At 36.3% G+C, this 22981-nt stretch overlaps 1 protein-coding gene across 3 annotated transcripts in view; it reads left to right on the top strand.

Annotated features, from left to right (window-relative positions):
• Window positions 1–22981, top strand: part of ALMS1 (ALMS1 centrosome and basal body associated protein) — a 210000-nt gene that overhangs the window by 168405 nt on the left and 18614 nt on the right. For all 3 annotated transcript variants that reach the window (XM_073897525.1, XM_073897523.1, XM_073897524.1), the window contains one exon: window positions 3111–4273. In XM_073897525.1, the coding sequence (XP_073753626.1) occupies window positions 3111–4273 (1163 nt within the window). The remainder of the gene's footprint in view (window positions 1–3110; window positions 4274–22981) is intronic.

The following is a 22981-nucleotide window of genomic DNA, read 5'->3' as shown; positions in this document are numbered from 1 at the left end:
TCCACATAATTTGTCCCCAAATATCTACCTACCTACCTACCTACCTACCTACCTACCGTTCGTTCGTTCGTTCGTTCTTTCTTTCTTTCTTTTGGCCATTTATATGTCTTCTTTGAGGAAATGTCTGTTCAAGTCCTTTGCCCAGTTTTTCTGCTGGATTATTGTTTTACTACTGAGTTATATGAATTCTTTATATATTTTGGAGATTAACCTCATCTCAGATATACAGTATGCACATATTTTCCCATTCCATATGTTGCCCTTTCACTTTGTTTATTTTTTCCTTTTCTGTGTAGAACCTTTTTATTTTGAGGTAGTCCTGCTTGTTTATTTTTGTTTTTGTTGCCTGTGCTTTTGGGGTCACATCCATGAAATCATTCCCAAGATCAGTGTCGTGAAACTTTTCCCCTTTGTTTTCTTCTAGGAGTTTTATAGTTTCAGGTCTTACATTTAAGCCTGTAATCCATTTTGAGTTGATTTTTTTTTTAAGATTTTGAGAGACAGAGCATGAGCAGGGGAGGGGCAGAGAAAGAGTAAGAAGCAGACTCCCTGCTGAGCAGGTAGCCTGACCCAGGACTCGATCCCAGAACCCTGAGATCATGACCCTAGCTGATGGCAGATGCCTAACCAGCTGAGCCACCCAGGTACCCCTTGAGTTGATTTTTGTGTATGGTGCAAGGTAAGGGTCCATTTCATTCTTTTGCCTATGGATATCTAGTTTTCTAACACGATTTGTTCAAGAGCCTGTTCTTTCCCCTCTGGGTATTCTAAGCACTCTTATTGAAGGTCAGTTGACCATATGTGGGTGGATTTATTTCTGGGCTCTCTGTTCTGTTGGTCCCAAGTAACCTTTCCTACCTTATTTTATCTGTTGCCTTTACTTATAAATTGTATAGCCACATAAACTGAATGTTTACACTCAACTATTTGCTTAGTGCTTTCCCACTTTTATGCCTTTGCTTATGCTACTTAATGAAACAAGGGGAAAGGCCAGCATAATTGGAATATAATTATCAAGGAGGAGAGTAATGCATAGTGAGGTACATGTACACCTCATTAAGGAGTTTGAGTTTTGTTCTAAGAGTAAGAGAAAGTTGTTAAATAGAAAATGATAGGTCCAGTTTACATTTTTGAAGATTACTGTTTGAAGAACAGATTGGAAGAGGACAGGAATGGGTGACTCCCCCCCCCCGCCTTTTTCTTGCTTAATTACTCTGGCCAGGGCTTCCAGTAGCATGTTGAATAAAAGTGGCAAGAGTAGGTATCCTTGTCTTGTTCCTGATCTTAAAGGAAAGGCTTTCAGTTTTTTACCATTGAGTATGATGTCAGCTATGGTCTTGTCATATATGACCTGCATTACGTTGAGGTACATTCCTTCTATACCTATTTTGTTGAGAGTTTTTGTCATGAATGGATATTGAATTTTCTCAAATACTTTTTCTGCATCTGTTGAGATGATATATGATTTTTGTCCTTCATTTTGTTAGTTTGGTATATCACATTGATTGAATTGTGGATGTTAAACCATCCTTGAATCCCTGCAATAAATCCCACTTGATCATGATGTATGATCCTTTTTATATATATGCTAATATTTTGTTGAGGATTTTTGCTCCTGTGTTCATTAAGGATATTGGCTTGTAATTTTCTTGTCTTGTAGTGTCCTTGTCAGGGTAATAGTGGCCTCATAAAATGAGTTTGGAAGTGTTCCCTCCTCTTGTACGTTTTGGAAGACTTTGAGAAGATTTTGTATTCTTTAAATGTTGATAGAATTTACCAGTGAAGCTATCTGGTCCTGGACTTTTGTTTGTTGGGAGGTTTGAGAGTCTTTATACTTTAGGTATAAAAGCAGATCCATGTATCTTACTGTAGTCTGGGGAAATGTCTTAGGGATTCTCAGAGTAATGAAAATTCTGGTTGCCACTAATCTATAGTGTGGGCAAAAAGGATCCCATAGTCACAAGTGTTACTTTGTTGCATGTATATATCTTTGTTTTTACACATGACTTGGAACTCCAGAAATGTGTATATTATTGTTTACAGTTAGGGTTTATAATTGTAAGATGTTCTTATATCTAAAAATGCCTGTTTTGACATTAGAATAATGACTGTCAAAAACTGAAGATGAAGATGGTAAATTTTTTTAAAGGTTTTATTTATTTATTTATTTGAAAGAGAGAATGAGATAGAGAGCATGAGAGGGGGGAGGGTCAGAGGGAGAAGTGGGACTCAATCCCGGGACTCCAGGATCATGACCAGAGCCGAAGGCAGTCGCTTAACCAACTGAGCCACCCAGGCACCCACAGATGGTAAATTTTATGTTAGGTGTATTTTACCACAATAAAAAAAATTGGGGGGAAATGTGAAGATGGTTCAGAGAAAGGAATTTTAAAAGCCTCTAAGACACATGAAGAGTTTTTTTTAATCCCACCTGTTTAATTACTGATGATGAAAATGAAATCTCAGGTTTCTTAGCTGAAAATAAGGTTAACAGTACCTCCTTCTGTTTTATCAACAAGATTAAATTGAAAGGAAAAAAGATAGAGCGCACATATCGTAATATTCCACATGTAGCAGGCAGTGAATATATAACAGTTGCTGTTATAATCCAGAGAACTAAAGTACCTTCCTAAGGTCACACAGCCAGTCTATGGCAGAATCTAACCTAGAATCCAAGTCTTTTGACCCTCAGTCCTTTAAAGTTTTATTGTGTCGGGCGCCTGGGTGGCTCAGTTGGTTAAGCGACTGCTTTCGGCTCAGGTCATGATCCTGGAGTCCCGGGATCGAGTCCCGCATCGGGCTCCCTGCTCGGGGGGAGCCTGCTTCTCCCTCTCACCCTCCCCTCCTCATGTGCTCTCTCTCTCTCATTCTCACTCTCTCAAATAAATAAATCTTTAAAAAAAAAAAATAAAGTTTTATTGTGTCATCTGGCCTGTAGGCACATGGCTAGAATCCTTTGTGTAGGCAGTGAATTTCCTGAAACTTTAGCTAAAACTGTTCTTTCCTTAGGTCTTTGTTCTCTATCTAGAGAATTAAGTGTGAATATCATTTCTAAACGGAATGCAAATATTTTGAAAGTCCTTTAAAATCTTTTTCTTTCTCCTTTTCAGAGTCCAAATGTCATTCAGAATTTGAAAATACTACCCATTCTGTCTTCAGGTCGGCCAAGTTTTACTTTCATCATCCAGTGCACCTACCAAGTGATCAAGATTTTTGCCATGAATCCTTAGGGAGGAGTGTTTTCATGAGACATTCTTGGAAAGATGTCTTTCAGCATCATCCAGACAAACAAAGAGAACACACCCGTCTTCCTTCCCCTCATCAAAACATGGAAAAGACAAAGGCAGATTATACCAGAATAGAGAGCCTCAGTATCAATGTAAACTTGGAAAACGAAGTGATGCATACTGCTAAAAGTCGGGCTAGAGATTATCCAAAAAGTGACAAACAAATTAATGATCAAAAAAAGGATCATAATGTCACCCCACAGCCAACAGCTCAGCACACTGTGAGTTTGAATGAACTCTGGAACAAGTATCAGGAACGAAAGAGGCAACAGAAACCTCCTGAGTTCAGTGACAGGAAAGAACTATCCTTGGTGGAGCGACTTGATCGTTTGGCTAAACTTCTTCAGAATCCCATCACATACTCTCTCCGGACCTCTGAAAGCACACAGGATGACAGCAAAGGGGAACGAGATGTTAAGGAATGGAGTGGTAGACAGCAACAGCAGAAAAACAAGCTTCAGAAAAAGAAGCGGTATAAGAGCCTAGAGAAATTCCATAAAACTGCAGGAGAGCTTAAAAAAAGCAAGGTGCTTTCTACTCATCAAGCTGGGAAACCCAATCAGATTAAAATTGAACAGATTAAATTTGATAAGTATATCCTGAGAAAACAGCCAAGTTTTCATTATAAAAACAATACTTCTTCAGATTCTAGACCCTCAGAGGAGAGTGAGCTGCTCACAGACACCCCCACCAACATCGTTTCCACCACCACTTCTCCTGTGGAATCAGATATATTGACCCAAACAGATAGAGAGGTGGCTTTGCATGAGAGGAGCAGCTCTATTTCTACCATTGACACAGCCCGACTGATCCAAGCTTTTGGCCAGGAAAGAGTTTGTCTGTCACCCAGGCGAATTAAATTATACAGCAGCCTCACCGACCATCAGAGAAGATACTTTGAGAGGCGGAACAAGAAGAACAAGAAAGCATTGAATACGGGTCATCCCCAAATGACTTCTGAGCACACCAGAAGGAAACACATCCAGGTACATGGCTACAAATTCCATCTGGCATTGTGACTGCCTTTTTCATGGACTTTTTAGTTAAGCTTTGCACACAGGTGAACAAAAAGCCAATTGCCCTTTCCTCACTTTAACATTTCTTACCAACTGGAAAAGAGTGAGAAAGTGTAGTACAGTGCTATTGTGAGTTGTCATTCTTTTCATCAAAACTCAGTTACGAATTGCCCTTTGGACGAAGGGCTTTGCTGCTAAATGCTTCAGAATCTGCAAAGTGTACCCCTGGCACAGGGGAGCTTCCAATTTAGGATGATCTCCATTCTGAACAATAGTGCCTGGTTTTTTTTGTTTATTCGTTCCTCCCTGTCTTTCAAGAAATTTTGAGGTGCTTTTAAACACATACATAGATATACACATACACATATATATATATACACACACACATATATAAGTAATAAAATAATGATTTTTTTTTTTTTAGTAAATGAAGAATTAGAACAATAGAAAATTAAATTGAAGCCAGGGAGGGGTGAGCTACAACATGATTTTTAAAAATAAACAAATGAAGGGTTGTGAGTGATGGGAAGACAAGTTGGGAGAGCAATATACATGTGGGTATGGTTGCTAGAAGTGAGCCACAAATTTCGCTTTATTTTCTAGCAGTTGGTGTTGCTAGAATTTTGTGATCAATTACGTAAGTCTGTAATATAAAAACAAACTAAATTTTCAAAAGCATTATAGATATTTCTGATACTAAGACCTAAGAGAAATTTCTCTTATCTATCCTCATAAAGAAGGCACACGGTGTATATAAGAGTCTTCAACACCATCCTTACAAGAGATTCGGTAACAACACCCGTAAGGTTAATATGACCTTAGGTTAGGGAGTTCGGTAAAGGTAGATTTCAAGGGGTCAGCGAGTGCAGACTATTACTTTAACCCAAGAATAAAATTTAGGGTATCTAAAGGAGTGCTCTCCAAAGAAGGATGCTTGCAGAATGGGTCATTAGGGTACAGAAAGAAAGGTGTTAAAAAAAAAATGTTAGATTTATATTTATTTTTCTCAACCTTTTAAAATTTATATTTCTATATATCTTTTATAATATATGAGTACAGTCATAATTTAAAACTTTATAAATAAATATCTGCTTCGGTGATTTGTGCTCAAAAATACTTTATCAGTAGGACTACATGATCAAAAAATTTAGAGACCACTTGTCTAGAGGAAAGGAGACACAAGGCATTCAGACAATTTGCCATAAATATTTCTCATAATTGAGTTTTTGGTAGGTATTAAATGATAATGATTACATGTATAAATAGTACAATATGACTTTTTTTCTTTAAAGTAGGTGAAGAATCGGGAATGATACAGATGAAGGCTTTTTGTTCCATAGAGGAGATAGGGAAAAAAGATCTTGATAGAGGGTTTTTTTGTGTGTGGTGAAACACACACTTTACATAAAGTTTACAGTTTTAACCATTTTAAAGTATACGGTTCAGTGACACTGAGTTTTACAGTGTTTTACATCAGCACCACTATCTGGTTTGTGTACTTTTTCATCCCTCTGGTAGACACTTCATAATCGTTAAGCACTCACTCTCTGGTGCCTAGTCTGTATATTTCATATAAATGGAATCATACAATATATGACCTTTATGTCAGACTTCTATCACTTTAGCATATTTTTGAGATTCATCCATGTCCTAGCATGTATCAGTACTTTATTGCTTTTTATGGCTGAATAATACTTCATTGCGAGTATATACTACATTTTATTTATCCATTCATCTGTTCATGGACATTTAGGTTGTTTCCATCTTTTGGCTACTGTATACCACTTTTTATTTAAACAGCTGTGTACAGTTCTTTTGGGTATATACTTAGGAGTGGAAGTACTGGGTCGTATGGTAATTCTGTGTTTAGTTTACTGAGTAATTATCAAACTGTTTTCCGTAGAGGATACACCATTTTATATTCCCACCAGCAATGTCTGAGGGTTCCAATCTCTCCACATTCACCAGCACTTTTTATTTACTTTGTTTTGTGGCGTTTTTTTGCCATGCTAGTAGGTGTGAAGTGGTATCTCATACTCATTGTCATTTTGATTGTGGTTTTGATTTGCCTTTCCCTTTCCTAATGGCTAATGACATTAAACATCTTTTTGTGTGCTTGTTGGCCATATATATATATATGTGTTCTTTGGAGAAACATCTATTCAAGTCTTTGCCCACTTATAATTAAGTTGTTTGTCTTTTTGTTTTTGAGCAAGAGTTCTTTATATATTCTGGATTGTAGATTCTTATTGAATATATAATTTGCAAATATTTGCTCCCACTCTCTGGGAGAGCTTATTACTGTCCTTGATACATAACCATTTACTTTTGATGAAATCCTATTTTTTCTTTTGTTACTTGTGCTTTTGTTGTCATATCTAAGAAACCATTGCCAAATCCAAAGTCTTGAAGATTTAGCTCTATATTTTCTTTTAAGACTTTTATACTTGTTAGCTCTTTCCTTTGCATATTTGATGTATATTGGGTTAATTTTTGTGTATGATATGACATCATTCTTTTCCACATGGATATCCAGTTGTCTTAGCACCAGTAGTTAAAAAGACTATTCTATCCCCATCGAATGATCTTGGCACTCTTGTCAAAAATCAGTTGACAATAGATGTGAAGGTTTATTTCTGGGCCCTCCATTGTATTCCTTTGATCTACATGCTTAGCTGTATTCCATTACCGTAATGTTTTTGATAACTGTATCTTTGTAGTAAGTTTTAAAATTGAGATGCATGAGTTCTCCAGTTTTGTTCTTTTTCAAGACTCCTTTGGCTGTTCAGCCCCTTTGTATTTCCAAATGAATTTTAAGATCAGCTTTTCCATTTCTGCCAAAAGGTCATTGGGATTTTGATGTTAATTGGTTCAAATCTGTAGATTGGTTTGGAGTTTATTGCCATCTTAACATTAAGTCTTCCAGTCTGTGAACACAGAATGTCTATCAATTTATTTAGGTTTTTAATTTCTTCCAGCAATGTTTTGTAGTTTTCATTGTCCAAGTCTTGCACCTTCATGGTTAAATTTATTCTTATTTGATTTTCTTGTTCTCTTTCTTTTTTTATTCTTAATTGTGGTAAAATACATATAACAAAATTTATCATCTTATCCATTTTTAAGTGTGCACCTTGGTGGTACTAGGTACATTCCTGTCACTGTGCAAACATTACCATCCTCCATCTCCAGAACTCTTTTTTATCTTGCAGAACTGAAACTCTATACCCACTCAAACTCCTCGTTCCACCTTATGCTCAACCCCTTGCAACCACCATTCTGCTTTCTGTCTTTAAGAATTGGACTACTCTAGGTACCTCATATAAATGGAATCATATATTATTTGTCTTTTAGTAATAGGCTGATTTCATTTAGTAAAATATCTTGAAGGTTCATCCATGCTGTAGCATGTAACAGGATTTTCTTATTTTCTAAGGGTAAATGGTAATATGTATATAGCACATTTTGTTTATCCATTCAGCTGTCTATAGGCAGTTGGGTTACTCCATCTTTTGACTATTGTGAATAATGTTGCTGCAGATATGGGTGTGCAAATATCTGTTCAAGAGCCTGCTTTCAGTTTGGGGGTATATAGCCAGAAGTGGAATGGCTGAATCATATAATTCTGTTTTTAATTATTTGAGGAGTCACCATACTGTTTTCCACAGCAGCTGCACCATTTTACAGTCCCACCAACAGTGCACAAGGATTCCAATTTCTCCACATCCTTGCCAACACTTGTTTTGTTTTTTTATAGTAAATAACTATAAAAAACTTACAAAACTAAGTATATACTACTTTATAGTAGCCATCCTAATGGGCGTGAAGTGGTATGTCATTATATTTCAATTTGCAGTTCTCTAATGATTAGTGATGTTGAACATTTTTATGTGCTTATTGGTTATTTGTATATCATCTCTGGACAAATACCTATTCAAGTCCTTTGCCTGGTTTTTACTCAAGTTTGTTGTTGAGTTGTAGGAGTTCTTTATATATTCTGGATATTAGCCTCTTCTACCTAATTTGTAATATTCTTTCTTACTCCGTGGATTGCCTTTTCACTCTGTTGATTTTGTCCTTGGATGCACAGGCATTTTTAATTTTGGTATAATCCAAATTGTCTATTTTTGCTCTTGGTGCCTATGCTTTTGGTGTCATATCCAGGAAATCATTGCCAAATGCAATGTCATTAAGGTTTTATTCTGTTTTCTTCTAAGAGGTTATGGTTTTAGGTCTCATGTTTAGGTTTTTAATCCATTTTGAGACAATTTTTTGTATATGGTGCAAAGTAAGTCTCCAACTCATTCTTCTGCATGTGGATATCTACATGTCCCAGCACCATTTGTTGAAAAAACACTCTTTTCCCCATTGAATGGTCTTGGCACCCTTATCAAAAATCATTTGACCATATATGTGAGGGCTTATTTCTGGGCTTTCTGTCCTATTCTGTTGGTCGTTATGTCTTTCTTTATGCCAATACCATGCTGGTTTCAGTTTATTGTATCTTTGTAATTAATTTTGAAATCAGAAAGTGTAGGACCTACAACTTTTTCTTCTTTTTTAAGACTGTTTTGGCTATTCAGAGTCCCTTGAAATTCCGTATTAATTTTAGTAAGTTTTCTTTTTGATGCTATTTTAAGTGTAATTGTTTTCTTAATTTCATGTTTGCATTATTTATTGCTAGTATATAGATACATAATTAATTTTTGCATGTTGGTTTTGTACCCTGTAACTTTACTGAATTCATTTGTTAACTCCTAACAGTTCTCTTGTGGATTCTTTAGGATTTTCTACATATAAGATCATGTCATCTGTAAATAGAGATAGTCTTACTTACTCCTTTCCAATTTGGGTGCCCATTATTTATTTTTCTTGCCTAATTAGTCTGGCTAGAACTTCCAGACCCAACAGTGTCACATAGAAGTGGCAAAAGTGGACGTCATAGTCTTGTTCATGATCTTAGAAGGAAAGCATTTAGCCTTTCACCCTTGAAAATGATGTTAGCTTTGAGTTTTTATATATGACTTTTATCATGTTAAGGAAGTGCCCTTTTTTTTTTCTTTTTTGTTGAGTAATTTTACCATAAAAGGGTTGTGGCTTTTGCCAGATGCATCAGCTTCTACTGGGATGATCACATGTGTCTTTTTTTTTCTTTTATTCTATTAATATGGTATATATTGATAATCATTTAATGAATCAACCTTGCATTCCTGCGATAAGTCCTTAAATATTCCTTTGTCTTGATGTGTAATTCTTGTCATCTGCTGCTGGATTCACTTTGCTAGAATTTTGAAGAGGACTTTTGCATCTCTATTTCTAAGGGATATTGACCTATAGTTTTCTTAAGATACCTTTGTCTGCCGCCTCATAAAATGAGTTAGGACATTGTCCCTCATCTTCTATTTTTTGGATGAGTTTGGGAAGAACTAGTGTCAATGATTGATACTTTCTTTAAATGTTTGGTAGAATTCATCAGTGAAGCCACTAGTCGTGTTTTTCTTTGGGGGAATGTTTATTGCTGATTCAATATCTTTGTTGTAAGTCTACTCAGATTTTGTTTCTTCTTGAGTCAGTTTTTGTAGTGTATGTGTTTATAAGAATTTATCCATCTCTATTGTTTTTCTAGTCACAATTTCATTTATCTCCACTCTAATCTTTATGATTTACTTCTGCTTGCTTTGGGTTTAGTTTGCTCTTTTTATTCTCTTTCCTTACAGTTTAAAGTTAGATTATTGATTTAAAATTATTATTCTATGTAAGTGATGAATCACTAAATCCTACACCTGAAACTGTATGTTAACTAATGGGAATTTAAATAAAAACCTGGAAGAAAAAAATTATGAAATTATTATTCTTTTTTAGTATAGGTGTTTACCATTACAAATTTCCTCTGAGCACTGCTTGTGTAGATACTAATTTTTTTCTGAATTCAGCCTTCACTGCCTTCCAAAGTTTTGGTATGTTTTGTTTTCATTTTCATTCATCTCAGAGTATTTTCTAATTTCCCTTGTAGTTTCTTTTTTGGCCATTAATAGTTTGACTATTTACCACATTTTTGTTTATTTTCCAAATTTCTTTCTGGTGTTGATTTCTAGTTTCAGTCCACTGTGGTCAAAGAATAAACTTTGTATTATTTCAGTCCTTTTAAATTTATTATGACTTATTTTATAGCCTAGCATATGGTCTCTTATGGAGAATTTTCATGTGCACTTGAGAGGATCATGCTGCTGTTGGTTAGAGTGTTTTGTATATGTCTATTAGGTCTAGTTGGTTTATAGTGTTATTCAAGTCCCCTGTTTCCTTACTGGTCTTTTATCTAGTTTTTCTATTATATTGAAGTCTGCCGCTATTAATGTGGAACTGTTTCTCCATTCAGTTCTGTCCATTTTTGCTTCATATATTTTGAAGTTCTGTTGTCAGTATGTATATGTCCATAATTGTTATATCTTCTTCATGGGTTGACCCCTTATCAATAAATAATCCCCTTCTTTATCTTTTGTAATGATTTTTAACTCAAAGTTTCTTTTTTCTTGTATTTGTAGAGCCACCCCAGCTTTCTTTTCATTACCACTCTTTGCATGGGATATCTTTTCCATCCTTTTACTTTCAAATACTGTGTCTTTGGATCTAAAGTAAGTCTTTTTCAAAATGGAGGGGGGGGGGATGGGGGACAGCAAGGGGATGGCAGTTTGGGCTGTATATTTTCTATGGGGTTGGTTGAGGACCCTGTCCTTTTCTGGTGGGTGCTGTGGAGGGGGCCAGAGCGGAATGACTTCATTCCATTAATAACATCTGGTAAAAATGGTATGGCACCTATAACATTCCCAGTATAGGCTGCCACACACTGACAGTTTGCAGGATGGACTTGTGATAAAGACAGGACTGAGGGTCAGCCTTTCCTGAGCGTGGATTTCTTTCTCACCCAAAAGTCCTGACTAAATGGGTTCTGGAAGTAGTGGCCTGGGATTGTAGGGTATTGCCAGACTAAAACACATATCAGACCCCTTCTGATGAAAGGAACTACTAGGGTAGCAGCAACAACAAATCCTATTCTTAAGAATATGATATTTAGTCTAATTGAAATGGGCTAAAGCACCAATCCTGCTCTATGTCATTTTATTATAGTTGAGCCTTGAACAGCATGGATGTGAGCAACATAGGTGTGAAATATCTACTTATATGCAGATTTTTTTCGATACAGTGCTATACTGCAAATGTATTTTCTCTTATGACTCTCTTAATAACATTTTCTTTTCTCTAGCTTTATTATAAGAATACAGTTTGTAATATATCTAACATATAGAAAATGTAGGTTAAACAACTGTTTATGTTATCATAAGGCTTCTCATCAGTAGTAGGCTATTAGTTAATTTAGGTGGAGTCAAAAGTTAGACGTGGATTTACTGCTACCTTCAGGGGTCAGTACCCCTTTTTCCTGTGTTGTTCAAGGATCAGCTGTATAAGAAAACAGCCTCAGTGCATGTGTCTATATGATCTTACTGAATTGCCTTAGTTGGGGAGCCTGGGTGGCTCAGTCAGTTGAGCATCCGACTCTTGATTTCGGCTCAGGTTGTGATCTCAGCGTCATGAGATCGAGCCCCTGCCCGGGTCCACACTCAGCAGAGAGTGCTTGAGATTCTCTCCCTCTGACCCTCCCCTCCCAAAACAAACAAATAAATCTTTAAAAATATTTTGCCTCAGTTTTTTAAATGAATGAATTAATGAAGTCTTTTTTAGACAACACATAAGTGGCTCATGTTTTTTAAAATACATTTTGCCATCTCTCCCGTCTAACTGGAGAGTTCAGTCTATTTACATTTAAAATAATTACTGATAGGAAAGGACTTACTTTGGCAATTTTGCCATTTGTTTATATCTTATATAAATTTTTTCTTTTTCAATTCCTCTATTCCTGCCTTCCTTTGTATTTAACTGATTTCCTATAATGAACCATTTTGGTTCCTGTCTCATTTCCTTTCCTTTATATTTATTTTCATAGTGCTTACCTTGGGGATACAATTAACATCTTACATCTATAACATAATATGTAACGTGAAATGATACCAGTCTAGCTTAAATAATACACAAAAACTCCCACTTCAATATTTCTCTGCCTCTCACCCTTTTATTTATTTTTTAGGATTTTATTTTTTAAGATTTTATTTCTTAATTTTATTTATGTATTATTTATTTACTTGAGAGAGCATGAGCAGGGGGAGGGGCAAAGGGAGAGGGAGAAGCAGGCTCCCCACTGAGCAGGGAGCCCGATGGAGGGCTCAATCCCAGGACCACAGGCATCATAACCTGAGCCGAAAGTGGACGCTTAACTGACTGAGCCACCCAGGCACCCATGCCTCTCACCCTTTTAATTGTTATAATCACAGATTACATCTTTAGACTTTCTGTGTACCCATTAACATAGATTTATAATTATTTTTTATGCATTCGTCTTTTGTTGGTTTTTTTTTAGAGAAAGAGAACATTTGTGCACTTGAGTCGGGGAGGGGCAGAGGGAGAGAATCCCAAGCCGACTCCACAGCCAGCCTGGAGCCCGAGATGGGGCTCGATCTCATGACCTGAGCCAAAATCAAGAGTGGGTCGCTTAACCAACTGAGGCACCCAGGCGCCCCTATGCATTTGTCTTTTAAATCTTACAGGAAAAGAGAGGGGAGTTACAAACCAGAAATACAATATTACTGACTTTTATATTTACCTATGTATTACATTTACCAGTGTTATTTCTTCATATGGCATCATATGGTTTTATTGCTTCACATGGCTTCACATGTTGCCTCTTGTTTTTTCATTTGAGCCTGAAGGAGTCCCTTTAGCATTTCTTGTAGGGCAAGTCTTCCAGCAATGAATCCTTTCAACCTTTGTTTTTTATCTGGGAGGGTCTGAGTTTCACCTTCATTTTTGCCAGATACATCTTCACCTTTGCCAGGTACAGATTTCTTTTTTCAGTTCTCGCCTCGCTTTAAACGCCATCCTGCTCCCTGTTGGCTTCTATCATTTCTTAGGAGAAGGTGGCAGTTAAACTTACCGATGATCCCTTCTAGGTTACGCGCCTCTTCACTTACTGCTTCAAGATTCTTTCTTTATCCCTGACTTTTAAGAGTTTGATTATTATGTGTCTTGGTGTGGAGAGCTTCTCCTACTGGGAGTTCATTGAACTTCTTCAATTTTAGATCCATGTCTCTTACCAACCACTATTTCTTCAAATATTCTTTCTGACTCTTCTCCTTTTGGCACTCCCACCTTCCATGTGGCATGTAAGCTTGATGGTGTTCTGTAAGTCTCTTAGACTCTGTTCATTTTTCTTTATTCTGTTTTCATTCTGTCCCTCAGACTGGATATTTTCATTTATTCTGCCTTCAACTTCACAGATTCATCTGTCTGTTCAAATACACTGTTGAACTGCTCTGGTGAATTTTTCATTTCAGTTATTTTACTTTTCAGCTTCATAATTTCTATTTGTTTCCTTTTTATTTTTCTTTATTGATAATCTCTATTTGGTGAGACATCATTCTCCTTGTTTATTTGTCCATGGTTTCCTTTAGCTCTTCAAGCATATTTAGGACAGTTGATATAATGTCTTTGTATAGTTAAAAAAAAAAAAAGTCTTTGTAGGGTAAGTTCAATGTCTCTGCTTCCTGATGGGCAGTTTCTGTTCATTTTGTTTTTCTTATAAATGTCCCATACTTTCTTGGTTGGATGCCTTGTAACTTTTGGTTGAAAACTTGACATTTTGAATATTGTGATGTGATAACTCTGGAAATCAGATTATCCTCCCCACTCCCTAGGGTTTGTTGTTACTGCTTGTTGTTATGGGTTAAAGTTGTTGGTATGTTTAGTGATTTTTCTCAACTATTTTTATACAGACTGTATTTTTGGTCTCTGATGTCTCTGTTTCTTTAGCTCATTAGTCAGCTAGTTGTTTGACAGATAGCCTTAAGTGCCTGGAATCAAGAGAAAGCAAAAAAAGAAAAGGAAGGAAAGGGGAAAAAATTTCCCCAGTTTTTTGTAGATTATCTTTGTATTAGGGACTCTAATGCTTAGATAGGCCATTTACAACTCTGCCTTAGCCAAATTTCCAGCTTGCACTGAACCTACAGATCAGCCAGTTGTGAAACTGTATGGTCTTCTCAGGTCTTTTCTGCCCATGCATTCTGCCCTGTGCATGCACTTTCTAGTTTCCCTGGGGTTCATGGGAGATTTTCAAAACCCCATTTCCCCAGAATTCCTGCTTTTCTACCTGGCTTTCAGTGTACCTAGTGTTTCAACCAACTTTTATTTATTTGTTTGTTTATTCATTCATCCATTTTATTTATTTATTTATTGCATGCTTCCTTGCTTTCCCTTTGCAGTAATGCCTTTTTCATTTAGTTTTCAAGGAAATTCCATCCTTTAAAATGCCCCAAAAGAATTCCAAGCTTAGTGAAACAAAGATATGCCCCCTTGTGTGAATTCTTTAGGGAGTACTCGGGAAGGTTCAGAGAAACAATTCCGTGGGAACAACATACTCTGTGCTTCCTTTGGAAGCAAGTACCTACACTGTGAATGCAGGCTGCTGTCTTCAGTGCCATGCCTGAGAAGGCTAAGCTAATAGCCACAAAGCTCTCCTATCTTGTTTAGGTGGCCTTGCTCTTGCTCAGGTTTTCACTTAGTTGCCATAAACCTTTGACTATCTTCTAGAATTCTGATGAAGTTGATTTTTTGACAGTTCTTGCCAGGTTTTTTGGTGACAGGTCCCTGGAAGTCCTTATTCTACTGATTTTGCTAACATCCCTCCAACGTAGAGTTTTGTAACCCGTCCCACAACAGCTACTCTTCCTGTTTCCTGGGTCTGCACTATAATAGACACTTGAATAAACTCTTCTATCTTTTTCCTGGTGGAGTTTATAGAAGAATAGCAAGAAGGTGCAGACTCCCCCAATTTCTGTAGCTCCCAAGGGCTTCACATTCTTGCCAGTGTATACTTGGTCTCTACCTAATCCAGTCTCCATCCTTCTTAATATTGTCCACTTGTATCTCCTCCAGTTGATCTGGTGCTCGCGTCTCATATCTCCCTGCAGGCAACAATTTCTCCTTAGATTTTGGGCCAAGGTTGACCTGTGATCTCAACTTTCTGATAGCTTCAAGAAAAGTCATGAACTTAAAATTGATACACTTCTGGTAGTGGTGGTGGTGGTGGTGATGGTGGTGATGATGGTGGTGATGGTGGTGATGGTGGGGGTGTTATAAGGATGGAGGGCTGCTTTATCTGACTCTTTAGATCCCTAAATGGAAACTATATATATATATAGTAGATTTAAGTTTGTGGTATTTTTATTAGTAGTATTTTCTAGATGTTCTATAATTGTACCTTTGGATTTCCTGTTTGATCCAAGAGGAAAGTTTAGGGGATAATTAAAAAAAAAAAAAAGATTCTTAAAGCTGGATTTATTGTCACTACATATGAACTTATAATTTTAAAGTATTGTGATCAGAGATTGTACTCAGTTCCATTTCTGTTTTAAAGATATTATAGAGATTTTCTTTGTGGCTTGATGTATGAACACGTACTCCAAGGGTATTATAAAGGAGGTAGAGTCTCCATATAGAGTATGACATTCCAATTATACCCGGTCATTCACCTTTATTAATTATATTTTTCCCAAATATTGGTTTCCTTGGTCTGTTAAGGACTTCAAAGAATGTACTTAGGGGTGCCGGGCTGGCTCAGTTGGCAGAGCATGTGACTCTTGATCCTGGGGTTGTGAGTTCAAGCCCCACATTGGGTGTAGAGCTTACTTTAAAAAAGCTACAGTGTTGTCATGCACAGGAGTTGGCTAGACACACAAGCTTAAAATATTGATGGTAAATAAATGGGAGATGGCAAAGAAGTTTTTTTTAAAAAAAGTATATTTGAAGGTTGATTTATCTTTGTGGCAGTTAATGGTCTATATGTATATTTATTTTTATGTCTGGCACATAAACATTCATGATACTTTTTTATTCACTGTGAATTATACCATAAATCATACAAAGTAAGTTTTATTTTCCATTTTTAATGTTTTGTCTTTGATTCCACTTCAGTGCAATTTTTAAAACTTTACATTTGCACAGTTTCTCTTTGCCTATCCTTCTACTTTTAGCCTTTCTGGTCACTTTGCTCAAGTCTAGGTAGCATCTAGTTAAATTTAACTTTTTTTCCCCAACGAAATTTGAGCATTTTTCTTTTGGGGTGAATTTATTCTGCTTAACTGTGAGGTTATAATAAATATGTTTGGTTTAAATTTTAATATCCTTATTATTTTATCCTGTTCTGTTTATTATGCAAAATTCCATTGCAGACTGAGGCAAGTGAACTTTTTAATGTGGTTAAAAAAAAACACATGACAAAAAATTTATCATCTTAACCATTTTTAAATGTAAAATTCAGTAGTGTTAAATATATTCACATTGTCATGAAACAGTTCTCCAGAACTTTTTCATATTATAATATGGAAAATCTCTACCCATTAAACAGCAACTCCCCTTTTCCCTCTGCCCTGAGCCCCTGGTTTTACTTGATTTTAGATAACTTCATGTAAGTGGACTCATAGAGTATTGTCTTTTAGTAACAGGCTTACTTTACTTAGCATAATGTCTTCAAGATTCATCTATATTGTACCATGTGACAGGATTTTCTTACTTTTTAAGGCTGAATAATATTCCATTGTATGTATATACCACATTTTGTTTATCCATTCATCCCTTAGTGGACATTTGGGTTGCTTCCACCTCTTGGTTATTGTGAATAATGCTGCTGTGAGCATGGTCATGCAAATATGTCTTCAAGACCTTGCTTTCAATTCTTTAGGACATATATCTACAAGTGGAATGGTTGGATCATATGGTAATTCTATTTTTAATTTTTTGAGGAACCACCATACTTTTCCACAGCAGCTACACCATTTTATAGTCCCACCAAACAGTTCACAAGAGTTTCAGTTTCTCCATATCCTTGCCAACATTTATTTCCTGGTTGTTTTTGTTGTTGTTTCTGTTCTTGTTGTTGTCGTCATTGTTTGGTAGTAGCCATCCTTGTGGGTATGCAGTGGTATTTCATTGTGTTTTTGATTTGCATTTCTGATAATGTTGGACATCTTTTCCTATGCTTGTTGGCCATTTGTACATCATTGTTGGAGAAATGTCTATTCAAGTCCTTTGCCTATTCTTGAATTGGGTTACTTTTTTTTGATTATTGAGTTGTAGTTCTTTATATATTCTGGATATTAACTGCTTATCAGATATATAATTTATAAGTTTTTCCTCCCTTTTTACTTTATTGATTGTGTCCTTTGATATATGTAATATTAACGTAGTCCCTGTAGTCTATTTTTACTTTTGTTGCCTATAATTTTGGCTAACATATCCAAGAAATCATTACCAAGTCCAGTGCCATGAAATTTTTCCCATATGTGTTCTTCTAAGAGTTTTATGGTTTTATATCTATGTTTAGGCCTTCAATCCATTTTGAGTTAATTTTTCTAGATGGTGTAAAATAAGATTAACTTCATTCTTTGCAAATGGATATCTAGTTTTCCCCACACCATTTGTTGAAAAGAAATTTCCCCTTTGAGTAGTCTTGGCATCGAGAGTCAAAGATCCTTTGATGATAGATCATTTGACCATATACATGAGGATTTCTTTCTAGGCTATTCTAGTCCATTGAAGTATTTGTCTGTTTTTATGCCAGTACTGTTATATTGCTGTACCATACTGTACTGTAATATGTTTTGAAATCAAGATGTGTGAGTCCTTCAGCTTTGTTCTTCTTTTTCAAAATTGTTTCGGTTATTTAGGGTATTTTATCATTTTTAATGATTTCCTACTGTTTCCAGTCTTCTTTTGTTCATTGCTGTATGATTTTCTTTGAGTTGAATTGTTTTTCTTTTTTTTCATTAGTTTCAGAGGTAGAATTTAGTGATTCATCAGTTTCATATAACACCCAGTGCTCATTACATCAAGTGCCCTTCTTAATGCCCATCACCCAGTAATCCCTTCCCCCCCATCCACCTCCCCTCCAGCAACCCTCAGTTTCCTAGAGTTCAATGTCTGTTGAATTGTTTTTCTGATAACTTGGCAGCCATGTAATCTCATTAAATACCATGCTTAAGCCACTTTCTCATCACCCTCAGATATAAAACAGTATCTATTGACTCCACCATATGAAAACTTAAGAAACTGGTTGTACTTGTCCTGTTTCTTCCCACCCACTAACACACACACGTACTTCCCCCCCAACCTACCAAAATTTTGTGAATTTTGTCTTAGTTCATTATTGTAATATTGCTACTATGTTGACTCACTTTATTTTCAAGAATTATAACATATTACTTCCATATTGCAAGCAAAATAACCATTTTATATTAATTAAGTTTTAAAATACCAGGGCCTTTTCATATAACTATTTATGAGTCTGTTAATTTAAATAATTCTGTTTGGCTAGATTTTTATTTATTTATTTATTTTAAGATTTTATTTATTTATTTGACAGAGAGAGACACAGCGAGAGAGGGAACACAAGCAGGGGGAGTGGGAGAGGGAGAAGCAGGCTTCCCGCCCAGCAGGGAGCCCGATGCGGGGCTCGATCCCAGGACCCTGGGACCATGACCTGAGCCGAAGGCAGACGCTTAACCATCTGAGCCATCCAGGCGCCCCCATTTGGCTAGATTTTTAAACAGTTATTCAGGAGTGTGCATCTCTTCAGTTCTTACAATTTGAAACTATCTTTCTCTTATCTTTATGTAAGAACAACTTGGTTGGATATAAAACTTACAGATAATCCTTAATTCAAAATTCTGTCAATTTTACTCCCCTTTTCTGGGCACAAGCATGTAATGTTTCTATATCAGAGGCAACCCTGATATATTTTTCCCTGTGGTGTCCTGGATTTTCATTCCTATATTCTTGTCATATTTTTTAATGTAAGTTATTTTCCCATAGTGTGTCTCAGTACTGGTCAATCTCTATTAATTTTTTAAATAAAATTCACACACTATGCAGTTTACTCTTTTAAATATATAATTCACTGCTTTTTAGTATATTCCTTGAAGGCTGTACAACCATCACCACTAAATCCAGCGTATATTTGTCACACCAGAAAGAAACCCTATGTCCATTAATGGTCATTTGTCAGCCCCTCCTACCTCTCCCCACTCTGCAGCCATTAATCTACTTTCTGTCTCTGTGGATTTACCTTTTCAGTACGTTTCATATAAATGAATCATACGATATATGGCCTTTTGTGTCTGGTTTCTTTCACTAAATATTTTCAAGGTTCATCCATTTTGTTGCATGAATCAATACTCATTGCTTCTTACAAGTGAACAGTATTCCATATACATATACAACATTTTGTTTATTCATGAGTTGATGGATATTTAGATTGTTTCTGATTTTTTACCATTATGAAAAATGCTGCTATAAGCATTAATATACAAATTCTTTTAAGATTTTATTTATTTATTTGAGAGAGAGAGAGAAAACAGAAGCAGGAGGAGGGCAGAGGGAGAGGCAGGCTCCCTGCTCAGGGAGCCTGACGTGACGCAGGACTCAATCCCAGGACCCTGGGATTGTGACCTGAGCTGAGGGCAGATGCCTAGCCAACTGAGCCACCCAGGCACCCCAATATACAACTATTTGTGTGGACATATTTTTTCAATGTTCTTAGGTATATAACTAGTAATAGAATTGTTGGACCATATGGGAGCTCCCTGTTTAAACTTTTGAGTGGCTGCACCATTTTACATTCCCACCAGGATCATATTCCAATCCAATTTCTCTATATCCTTGTCAACACTTGTTATTGTCTGTCTTTTGATTATAACCATCCTAATGACTATGAAATGGTATCTCATTGTGGTTTTAATTTGCATTTCCCTGATGACTATTGATTTTTGAACATCTTTTTGTTCAACTTATTGGCCACTTGTATATCTTTATAGCTTCTTTAGAGAAATGTCTATTCAGATCTTTAAAAGGATTATTTGGGTTTTAAAATTGGGTTGTCATTTTATTCCTGAGTTATATTTCTTTATACTTTTTTTTCTGTTAGTTTTTATTTAAATTCCAGTTAACATACAGCATACTATTAGTTTCAGGTGTACAATATAGTGATTCAGCACTTCCGTACATCACCCAGTGCTCATCACGACAAGTGCCCTGCTTCATCCCCATCACCTACTTCACCCATTCCCCTCCCCCCCCCCCCCCCCCCCCCCGCCCACCTCCCCTCTGGTAGCCATCAGTTTGTTCTCTATAGTTTCTATATAGTTTGTATAGAGTCTGTTTCTTGGTTTACCTCTCTTTTTCTTTTCCCTTTGCTCCTTTTGTTTCTTAAATTCCACACGTGAATGAGATCATATGGTATTTGTCTTTCTCTGACTGACTTATTTCACTTAGCATAATACGCTCTGGCTCCATCCATGTCATTGCAAATGGCAAGATTTCATTATTTTTCGTGGTTAAATAATATTCTCTTATATATATGTGTGTGCGCGCGCACACACACACACACACACACACACCACATCTTTATCCATTCTTCAGTCAGTGGACACTTGGGCTGTTTCCGTACTCTGGCTATTGTTAGTAATGCTGCTATAAACATCAAGGTGCATATATCCTTTTGGATTAGTGTTTTTCTATTTTGGGGGGTAAATAGTGCAATTACTGGATCTTAGGGTACTTCTTTTTTAACACTTTGAGGAGCCTTCATACTGTTTTCCACAGTGGCCGCATCAGTTTGCATTCCCACCAACAGTGCAGGAGAGTTCCTCTTTCTCTGCATCTTCACCACCTATTATTTCTTGTGTTGTTTTTAGCCATTCTGATAGGTGTGGGGTGATCTCTCATTGTAGTTTTGATTTGCATTTCCCTAATGATCAGTGATCTTGCAAATGGCAACATGTGTCTTTTCATGTGTCTGTTGGCTGTCCATAAGTCTTCTTTGGAAATATGTCTATTCATGTTTCTGCTTTGCATTTTAAGAGACTTTTTCAATTTGTAATCTACCCCCCACTGGCTAAGTTTTCTCTGTTTTCTATTGCAGTGGTATACTACTATTATTTTTGTCTTCAGTTTTTTTTCTTTAGTGACTGCCCTTGGTTCTCCAACACAGAGGAGATACTAATTAATTTTTTGATGAATTGTGTTAGTGTTGTCAACTGTCTTTTAATCTTCTATTGTCTTAGTTTATCTTGGATCTATTTCATTAGGTCCATATTCTTTTTTAATTTTCTCTAGAGTGAGAGTACAAATTATTTATTGGCTGAAATGGGTAAACCTTCTTGCAAAATAAATTTTCTTTTTTTTTCCCTTTCTGCTTTAATGCTATAAAATATTTACATATATTTTTGTCTTTTGTTTTCAGATTACTTGTCTCTGAACAATTCTATGGAAACCGTTTATTTACCCACAAGGAACGTGGTTGAATTCTCTATGCTGTTTTATTACCTGTTTGCAAGATACTGCTTTGAATTCTCTTCCCAGGACATGCACTGGAAGGCTAATTGTGTATTTCTTATATTTCTTTTGCCCCTCAGAGTTTGGGAAAGGCAGGAAGATAGTAGATAATTCTAGGACTCTGCCTAGCTACAGTAGGTGACATTTTTCTTTGCCATTGTTACGAAAGTCAGAAACCGTGGCCACCTTACCAAGTGTGGAAATAAGGAAACTATCAGTTTCTGTGGGACATGCCCTTGGAGTTTTGTTATTGTACTGTTTTAGGGTCAGCTGATGACTGCTTTCATGGCATTGTCATGTAGGCAATGATATAGCTAGGGCCTTATTTTTTTCTAGCAAATGTTAGTAATGCAGCTGAGATATTTAGACTGAAGCGATTATTTCCCAGATCTTTTTCTGACTTCTTGGCCAAAAGAGGGTATATAACAAATCATTCTGGCTATGGCAGAAGGTGCTGTTTTTTTCACTAAGAGCATGTGTCCAGTTGGGATATTTTTCTTTCTTCTGAGCCACTTATTGCCTCAGTCCTTCTCTGAGCCATCAGTGCAGTATTGTGAATTGAATTGACTTCTCTCACCCTTCTGCGTGACCCTTTGTGTTGGAAGAGCTTTGTGACGGCTCCTTAAGTTTGGTCTGCTTTTTTCTCCAGTGTTTCTGGAATTTTGTGGTTTGAGTTCTTTTCCCTAGATTCTGAATATTCTTTTCACTTTTTGTTCCTATCTTTCAGTTATGGAAAAGAGGTTCATTAAACCTATCTGTGTGCTGTCATGTTTTCTAAAATCCATTCATCTCTTTTCTCAGTGTTTCTCTGTCTCATATTCAGTTTCTTCCTTTCCTGTAGGCTCCTTCCTCTCAACTAGAACCATGCTTTATGTCTTTCCTCATCACAGAGTGTGGAGGACTTGCCTATTAGGATAGTTTCTGTTGATGTTCCTACCACTTTACTTCCTTCTCTTTAACACCAAATATTTTGTCAAAAATGTTCTTTTTTGTCAAAAATATTTCTTTTGAGCATAAAGGTAAAAAACTTACTAAATATAAAGAGTTCAGATAATACAAAGACCTTGGAAATCACCCATAATTCTCATCATCCTGAAATAGTCATGATTAACATTTTCACCAGTGAGCTTCCAGGTGTCTGTTTTATGATTCACACACCTACTGCTGATCTTGGATATATTTCATTAG

The sequence above is a fragment of the Callorhinus ursinus genome, unplaced genomic scaffold, assembly GCF_003265705.2.
Source record: "Callorhinus ursinus isolate GAN/ISIS: 27379988/994484 unplaced genomic scaffold, GSC_fseal_2.0 scaffold10, whole genome shotgun sequence".
NCBI classification, from domain to species: Eukaryota; Metazoa; Chordata; class Mammalia; order Carnivora; family Otariidae; genus Callorhinus; species Callorhinus ursinus.
Note: the sequence above shows the minus strand (reverse complement) of the source record. Positions and strands in the feature narration are given on the sequence as shown.